Consider the following 9,743-nt stretch of genomic DNA (forward strand, 5'->3'; position numbering starts at 1 on the left):
CTGGCGCCAGGGCAGGGGGCACCAGGGCGGGGGACGCGGCCTGAGGCCCCTCACTCCGGCCAGGCACCATGCAGCCTCAGGTCCTTGCTGTCTGGTCGTGACGTTATGGCGTCTGGGCTAATTTGCATATACCTCTATTATATACGTAGATGATAATAGTATTTGCATGTAACCTAAACACACCCTCTTATATATTTTAAATTATCTCTAGGTTACTTTTCCCCTTGGAGAGTATTATGCTAAGTGAAAGAAGCCAGTCAGAGAAAGACATGTCTGTCTTTTCACCTAGTTTGCCTCTCACCCTTTAAAGCTGAACCTTCCTGGTACAAGTCCTCTTTCATTTTGTGGTGAGGCCCCTGTCTTGTGTTAGGCTCTAGTGCAGCCGTGGGCAAACTACGGCCCGCGGGCCGGATCCTGCCCGTTTGAAATGAGTAAAACTAAAAAAAAAAAAGACCGTACCCTTTTATGTAATGATGTTTACTTTGAATTTATATTAGTTCACACAAACACTCCATCCATGCTTTTGTTCCGGCCCTCCGGTCCAGTTTAAGAACCCATTGTGGCCCTCGAGTCAAAAAGTTTGCCCACCCCTGCTCTAGTGGCAGCCTGTGCTTCTCTCTATCAAAGCTATTGAAACATGTCATTGTATTTACCAGTCCCCACTGGACTCTGAAAACTTTGAAACTGGGAACTCTTTTCTCTCTATCATCAGTGTTTGATTTATAGTAGATGTTTAGTAAATATTGAATCTATGAAAATTTGTATTTTTCAACAGATTTCCAAAATGCATCTTTGCATTATAAAAAAAAATTAGTCAACTTGAGCTGAGTGTACTTTGAACATTTTGAAATGTAATTAAGTCTTAAGTAGGTATGGTTTCTTCTGTTTTGGCTAATTCAGTTCAATGTTGATCTTTTTAGTATGTGAAAGTAGTGTTATAAAATACATGATACTCTTGTTCTCTTTTTCATTCTTGATGATATTGGTTTCTCTGTTTTATGTAGCTCATTCAACTGATTCTGAATCATCTTACACTACCAGACCTGTGCAGATTAGCACAGACTTGCAAACTGCTGAACCAGCATTGCTACGATCCTCTCCAGTACATCCACCTCAATCTGCAGCCTTACTGGGCAAAACTCAATGACACCTCCCTGGAGTTTCTGCAGGCTCGCTGCACTCTCGTCCAGTGGCTTAACTTATCTTGGACTGGCAATAGGGGCTTCATCTCTGTTGCAGGATTCAGCAGGTTAGTGCCAAGTTGTTGAGATTATTTCACCAGCAGGCTGTACTTATTATGTAGTAGTTTCCACAATTAAGTTTGAAATCATATACTTTACAGAAATAAAAAAGAAATACATTTTGTGCATCATCCTGTTCAGAATGCTTCTGCTTATAAAAGCGAATGAGTTTCACCTTTTCAGCTACACTTCATGATAATAGGAAGGGAAACTATGCCCTTTACCTCATATTTTTAAAATCCCAAATAACTTTAACAGAGCTCCTTTTTTTTCTTTCTCATATTTCCAGCACAGATGATTAACACATTTAAAAAACTATTTCTAAATCAAAATCCACCTCTCTAATGTGATTTGTCAGAAATGGAAAACAATTTATTATAGAACATTTTTAATTAAATCTTAATTACATGTGCAATACATCACCCAAATTTAGAAGCACATTTAAACTAATTATGTTGAAAATGCAATTGCATGCTAACGAGGCGACCACACTTGCAGACCTGCCCAGGTGTTTCTGCTCCTTTCTATTTAAGCATTTAGTTTCTTTGCTATTAAATGTCACCTGTTAAACATGGTAAAGCTTGCATAAGTGCATATTCATTTAGTAATGCCATGGTAATTTTTCTTATGGTACAAATAGATGTTTTTCTCTTAACCTTGATGATGGTTATTCTCACAGTGTGCTACAATCTAATCCCATCATTTCATTAAGCTAAATAATGAACAAGTAGAAACTTTGGGAAAACTACCCATTATTTTTTATTAATGAATACTCTCCTACCCTGTTTTTCGAAGTTAAAAATGAACTTCAGTTCTCCCGACACACATCCCTAGTGGCCACATTCTTGAACAGTGGTTTATGAATTAGAAATTTATATATTGAGCCTTATTTCCCCTTGACTTATATTATAAAAATAAGCATGAAGTTCCATAAAATAAAATAAATATTTGATACCATTATATTCACATACAGTAATAATGTTTTAAATACTAAAAGTGTGTTCAAAATGCTAATATTGATAGTTTATGCAATGAAGTGAAAAATTTACACAAGCATTTAATAGCTTATTAACACATGTTGAAACCATGGATGTACTGACTGCCTGTCTTTTCTGCCAAAAATGGAGCCAGGGGAAGGGGTTCTTTGATAAAATATTATGGTATTGTGGGTCAGAGATTCTAAAGACTTTATAACATGCTGTGTACACCAAATTCATTTTCATTAGGAGGAAATATCTGTAGTAGAAAAATAAAGCATTTCTTTTAGCAGTGTGGTTTCAGTAAATTTTTTTAAGTTGCTAGACAATGACAAGTATTTAGTGGAACATTCTTTAGTCCTTTCTACTCACCCTTGCCCAAACACACACTTCATTCACAAATTTTCCTCTCTGCTAATAGGATCAAGAAGAACTGAAGCTAATGATGATTATGGGTATTTAGAGCATACACTATGGATTATAAACCAAGACAAACTGAGAGCAGATAGAACAGTTGGTGTCAGTAAGCATTATTTTACATTATAAGGACCTTTCTGGTATTTTAAATAGACATTAAAGGAAACATTGGTAGTGAATGGCTAAACTCCAGCTTCTTTGGCAAAATGTTGCCTATAAAAATGTTATAATGAGTAAAAGGTAAAGGTAATATTAAATCAGTTTTTAAAAACTCTCTGAATGTAACTCATTCTGATGCATGAGCAGAAACATAAGTTGTGAGAAGAAAACTTAGGAATGCTATTTTTAAAATTTTAGACTCATAATGACTAAAGATCTTCTTTTACAAGGTTAAAGCTCCAATCTACTTTCTCACCAGCAATTTCTGTTTCATTTTCAATCCATCCATGTTAGTTGCTGTGGGCTGTTTGAATAATCACAAAAGTACACATACATAAATTTAAGTTTTCCATATTTTACTGTAGTTTTCAGCCAGTAAAACCATAAATCTTGATGGCATTCCTTTAAGCATAGTCATTGTTCCCATTAAGAAAAGAAAATGTTTAAATAACAGGGAGGAAATCTTTTTGGGGGTGCGGAAGATGCTGGAGTTTTGCCTCCTGATTGCTGTTGGCCCCCATGACTTGACTGCTGAATTGATAGTCATTATGGCTTGTAGGCAGCATTCCCAGAATAAACAATAAATATTCATGGCTTGATTATTAATGAATAACGTATGAATAAGTATGGCCTATTTGTGCTCATTACTGTGAAGAAGACTTATTTATAATACTTTAAAGACAAAAGTACATTTTTAGACTAGAGACCAATGATGATGAGCTGCTATTTTAGCAAGTCTTTGGAAAAAGTTTGATACAGTTTATTTTTTGTTGCCTAAAAACCTAATCCCCACAAGTTGGAACTGTTTAACTGGATTTTAAAGAATTTTTTAGGAATTCATATTATTCAAAATAGCAGGGAAATAGGTTAAATTGGAATAACAAGAATTTAAAACTTTTAATCAGTTATTAAAATCCTGTTCTAGCTACAGATTTATGATTTGCAATTTCAAGTACTGCTTATGCATATTATTATTCATAAAAATCACATATATTATAATTCTACTTTTCTTTTATAATACAGTTCCCTAAAGTCTTGGCTATTCCTTAATCATATCATTCTGATGTTCAAAAGCCTAGGTACTATTTTTCTTCAGATAGTTACCCAAACTGATCACCTTGATCTCCACCTCAGTTAGGCAGAGATTTTTACCCTAACCCTCCACTTATTTCCCTCAGAAACATTCTTGAATACTTTCTAGATTCAAGTACTTTATTAGATGTTTGACACAGAGCTACAGTTTTATGGGATAAAGAACTTACTGCCTATTTACATATTATTTTATTCAATTGCTTGCCTGTACTTCAAACAGTTGTCTCTTTTTGATTGTCAATATCTAGAGATTAGGGATTATTTATTGACTTTCTTCTACTATTACCAGATAATACCATACACAGTTAGGCAGGAAGTCTTGTTTTTAATGGCTTTATTTTGGACCAGATGTAATAAATAATGTTCCAAGTTATTTGAGATTACAAATGATCTTAAATGTGCTATTTTGTAAAACTCCATAAGGGTCAGCTAACAAAGCATAAGAGTAGGAATCAGGGGTGATGGATATTTGTATCTAATTCTCCCCTTACCTTTCTATATCAGGAGGATTGTGGGGATTAGTGCCTTTTATTTTGTGATGAGTAAACTCAGATTAAATCATTCATTCATGTGATGTTAATTATTTTAGGATGCAAGTTACAATTTAGTAAATTACTTCTTAGGTGTTTACATTACTCTGGACAAATTAATTCACCTCATAAGGATAAGCAATTTATTTCTCTCTCCAGAGACTCCTTTTCTTATAGCAGGAGACCTAGTTTGGGATTGTTTATCTGAACCTAGGTCTTCTCATAATACCTTTAAATCAAGAAATACTTTGTGAGAATTCATAACCTGGAATGAATAGGCTGTAGGAATTAAGGAAGCTGTAGTTCTCTGTTTAGGTGACCAATATCACAATTGAGATGAATAAATAGAGGATCAAGACAAAAACATTATGTAATTATGCATTAAAATAAGATGTACATGAGCAGCATTAATTAATTGGGTCTGCTGCTACTTCTACCTTCTTGGAATGGACATGTTATGAAAAAGTAGGTAATGTAGATCTTGTAAATTTAGGAAGAGAGACTGGGGATGTTGACCAAATAATCTGCTCAGAGTAAAAATATGCACTAAAGGAAAAGAGAGACATAAAGGCAGTATAGGCATGGCTATTATTGTGCTTTCAAATCCTGTCATTCATTAAATCAGTTTGGCAAGTTTTCTAGTCTCTTTAAAGTTGGCCTGGTGATTGGCTTGATGTCACTGTAAATTCTTTAGGGGGAAAAGTTCAATAATGAGAGCAAGGAGAAAAGGGATGTTAAAGTATCCCAAGTCCAATATGAAAAAGAATTCTAGAACAAAGTGCTTTGTTCTCTAAATAATGAAGACCTTTAAGAGATAAGATGTTTAAACATTTTAATTTTAAGAGAGTTAATATACTCATTTAACTTCTGTGAGCTGCAGTTAATTTCAGAAGTATCAAATCAAAATAGGATATCATTAATTCTCTGAAACTTTGTCCATTTATTTCTAGATTGCTAGTTTATAAATAACTGGAGGCCCAGTGCATGAAATTCATGCACTGGAGGGGGGTCCCTCAGCCCGGCCTGCCCCCCCCTCACAGTTCGGGAGCCCTCAGGGGTGGAAGGTGACCTGGTGATCAGGGGAAGGCGACGCCCTCATCACACCTCTGCTGCTGCCACTGCCGGCAGTGCCCTGGGCCCTCGGGCGGCTCTGGGCAGCTGGGCAAACGCCATCCAAGGCTTGCCTGTGCCTCAGGCCGGCCCTGGGTGGCTGGGAGACTGAGGGGACTGAGGTACCCGGAGGCAGGTACATGAGGCCGGCCTGGCCTTGTCGTGTGCCTGCTGCCCCGGCGGGGCTGAGGGGACTGGGTGCCGCCATCTTGTGGCTGTGGGCGCCGACATCTATGAGGGCATGGGAGTCAATTAGCATATTCCCTCCTTATTGGCTGTCATGCCGCCATCTTTGAGGGCGTGGCAGTCAATTAGCATATTCCCTCCTTTTTGGCTGTGGGTGCTGCCATCTCTGCGATGGCGTGAGGGTCAATTAGCATATTCCCTCTTTATTAGATAGGATGAAGAACTACCCAAAACTAAGTATACTCAAAAAAGGTAAAAATGCTAATTTTGTCATATTCCTTGGGAGTAATTTGACCCTATTGAGGGAAAAATACCCTGAATTCGTAGAACTTTGTCTATCCAAGCATAGAGGGAACTTAAATTCTTCAAGTGAATTTTCATAATTGGAAGATTCATTTAACAGTTCTGATCAAATAAATTTATAGCAACTATTTTTATTGTTTGAATATGAGTTGTCCAAGATTTAACTTTTATTTTAGTGTTTGTGGGTGCTTTGACCTTTCCAAACTGCTTTCACATATTATTTGATGTTCAAAACCATGAGATAGTGTGGTGAGTGCTATTAGATAATTCTAGTCTGCCTTTTCCAGGCGAGGAAATGCTGGGTAAGTGCATTTTCCAAGGTTACATGCTAGGAAGTAGGGGAAACAAAAAATCCAACTTTTCATTTAGAAGTCCAGTGTTACTTCCTTTACTTACTTAAGTGATTGATTTAGTCAGTTTTATTTTGTATGTGTTTTAATCATTAAATCATTTAGGAAAGAGATTGGCATAAATAAATGAATAGTATGTAACTAATGTGACACTGACTAGGCAAGAGGATGTCGAGAGATCTGGATAGGGATGATTGGTGCACTGTTTAAGGATTCAATTTGCTTAGCTGATAGTTTCATGGATTCAAATACTCCTAGACTCACATTTACTTTTAGATTATTTTCAGATGATGATTATGGTCAGGACTGTTTTCCCCTATCTATAATGTAACTAAGATAAAGATTGTTATTTTTATTCTGAGAAGGAACTTTGGGTCCTCCAGGTTGAATTGTTTCTGTGTATTTTATGTGAAGCTGCAATTGAATATCTTGTAGTAATTTCAGTGTCAGTCCAACTGCTAAATAGTAACAGTTACAAGGAACATATCACAGCAGTACAGTTAAGCCAACCCAGTAAGAGTAGACTAGTCTGATTTGTTTTGAGGTCATTTAATTAAAACTGTCACTGTACGTACTACGTGCAAAATAAGTTATCCAGTGTTGAATGGGTGCTGTGTGGGGGGAAATATCTTCCACGAGTTTAGAGTTTTGTTATGTTTTGTTTTTTGGCTCTACTAACTTAGATGTGAATTTCATGTACGTTGGAGAAACGCATACTCTGCTTTCTTAATTTTTCACTTAGCATTAGTTGAAGTTTTTTGTGATATGAGTCCATTTTATCTTCTCAGGTTGCTTTATTTTAGCCTAACCATGCCTATTTTAGTATGTAGTAAGTGAGGATTTGAGTGAAACAAGTTTTACATTTTTCCTCATGGAAATCCATTCTTCTGAAGGTGTCTGCTTAGAGTTGATATAATTCCAAATACTTGCAGAAATACTTTTAGTTTTATGAAATTCACAGAGAACATTATTTTTACAGGTTTCTGAAGGTTTGTGGATCCGAATTGGTGCGCCTTGAATTATCTTGCAGCCACTTCTTAAATGAAACTTGCTTGGAGATTATTTCTGAGATGTGTCCACATCTACAGGAGTTAAATCTCTCATCCTGTGATAAGCTACCACCTCAAGCTTTCAACCATATTGCCAAATTATGTGGCCTTAAACGACTTGTTCTCTATCGAACAAAAGTAGAGGTAAGAATAACTCATTTACATCTTTGCTAGTGTCACAGGCAACTGAATATTTAGTTACTCATAATAATGTGATTTCTGGTTTTTAAATAGATTAAGTTTATGATGCCACCTGGCTATTCAAAAATCATTAAACTGATTCAGTCATTTCAAAACTATTTAGCATCTTTTGTGTTAATTTTTTAGTTATAAGAAAATGTTGTTCTCTTTGCTCTTAAAATTTTTGTAATGCTGTTCATGTTTCCAGGTAAAGAAACAAGCAATGGGCTGAGGTGAGCTGAAATGCTGGCAGGGAATGAATTAGAGAAAGGAGTGGGAGCATGGTATGCAGGAGAACATTTGCTTGGAGCAGGAGGAAACAAAGTGGAATTTTTCCAGGACCAGACTTAGAATTAAAATTCCTGATGCCATAGCTCATGAGTCTCATTAAAGAAAAATGGAATTATGTCATACATATTGATCTGGCTTTTTCCAAATAATATATCTGTGACATCTTTCCAGGCCATTGCATATACCAGCTGACTGTTTTCATTAACTGTGTGGTATATGTTATGCAATCTTCTATTCAACTGTTCCCCAAATGATCAACATTTAGGTTTTCCCAGTCATTTGTTTTTACAAACTATCACAAAATTTTATGTGTACAAGCTATTATTGCTGTGGGATAGAGTCCTGTAAGAGGTATTGCCAGGGTGTCCCTGCAGTCGACACGCTGTAATTGTTCTATGCTTGTGCCCTCTACTTCAGTCTTGCTGGCCTTCTTTCTATACCTTGACATTCTGATCTGGTGCCAACTCATGGCTTTTCCTCTTCTGCCTGTCTGTAATATTCTTCAAGCTTATTACATGGCTGCCCTCTTCTTAGCTTGATGTTCAACTTAAATTGTTCTTTTCAGAGTTGGCTTCTTAGACATTGATAAAAGGTAGGCCCCTCCCCCACTCCCCCATCTAGGTTGTCTCTTTTGTGTCGCCCAGTTTTTTTTTCTTTCCTGCACCTTTATTACTCTGAAATTATTTGTTTTCTTGCTATTTTCTGTCTCCTTACACTAGGAGGTGAGTTTCACAAAGGTAAGAGCTTTTATCTATTTTTCTAATGGCCATCTTTCTAGCATCTAGAATAGACTTGTAAAGATTGGCCATTCAGTAAATGTTTATTTACCTTGATCAAAGTATTCAGTCTCTTAATATTTCAGTTTTTCTAAAATGTAGATAATAAAGAATACAGATCTCATATCGTCATTGTGAGAATTACATTACATGTAAAGTGCTTACAGAGTGCCTAGAACATAGGAAACTCAGTATTAGCTGCTAATAACAGTAGTAGTAGTGATATATCATCATGGCAGTTTTTTAGTATGTTTTGCCATGTAGTAGGGGAAATCTCCTCTCTAGTTTTTTTGAATGTTGTTTTTTTCATAAATCCTTATATATTATTCTTCCAGATATATCTCTCATCAAGAATTTTATTAAAAGTACATTCATTAGATTCCATTTTGCTCTTTAGTAAGGCTTTTTATCTGTTCGTGTAGGTCTTGTTTTACGACCAAGAGCATATTATAGTTTTCTTCACCTAAATTTTATATCTTTCTGGTTAAATTTATTTCTTGCATTTCAGAGTCTCAGAAACTTATTTCTCTTCTACTTAATTTTAACTTATTATTGTTAGTATGAAGGAAAATTAGTTTTTTGTGTATTTATCTTGTATCTGCTCACCTTACTAAATACTTATAATTGTTATAACTTTTTACTTATGTATTTTGTATTTTCTAATCATGCAGTTATATAATCTGGAAATCAATATACTTTCTTTTCCAATATTTAAAGTGTTACTACATTAGATAGAACTTCGTAGGTAATGTGGAATAATAGAGACACACAAGTATACCGGTCTTATTTCCAATATAATGGGATGTCTGCAATGTTTTCTGTTTTTTGTATTTATCCAAAAGGTACTTAGTATATATTATGTGCCAGGCTACTAGGCACTGGGACTTCAATAGTGAACTAAACAGACAACTCCTCATGCAGCTTACTAATTTCATTTGTTGTTTGATGGTATTTGCGGATAAGTAGTCTTTATTGTTCTTGTTTAAGAATATTTTTTAAAATTATATATTGATTTCAGAGAGGAAGGGAGAGGGAGAGAGAGATAGAAACATCAATGATGAGAGAGAATCATCAATTGGCTG

General features: G+C 35.6%; 1 protein-coding gene across 5 annotated transcripts in view; it reads left to right on the forward strand.

Annotated features, from left to right (window-relative positions):
* The window catches only part of FBXL4 (F-box and leucine-rich repeat protein 4), a 48,341-nt gene that overhangs the window by 22,042 nt on the left and 16,556 nt on the right, over positions 1–9,743 (forward strand). For 3 of the 5 annotated variants that reach the window (XM_014543922.1, XM_014543924.1, XM_014543925.1), the window contains exons 5-7: positions 1,005–1,249; positions 7,345–7,558; positions 8,605–8,622. In XM_014543922.1, the coding sequence (XP_014399408.1) occupies positions 1,005–1,249; positions 7,345–7,558; positions 8,605–8,622 (477 nt within the window). The remainder of the gene's footprint in view (positions 1–1,004; positions 1,250–7,344; positions 7,559–8,604; positions 8,623–9,743) is intronic. The other 2 variants (XM_014543923.1, XM_005871466.2) reach the window with 1 other exon arrangement.

This window comes from Myotis brandtii, unplaced genomic scaffold (assembly GCF_000412655.1).
Source record: "Myotis brandtii unplaced genomic scaffold, ASM41265v1 scaffold343, whole genome shotgun sequence".
NCBI lineage: Eukaryota > Metazoa > Chordata > Mammalia > Chiroptera > Vespertilionidae > Myotis > Myotis brandtii.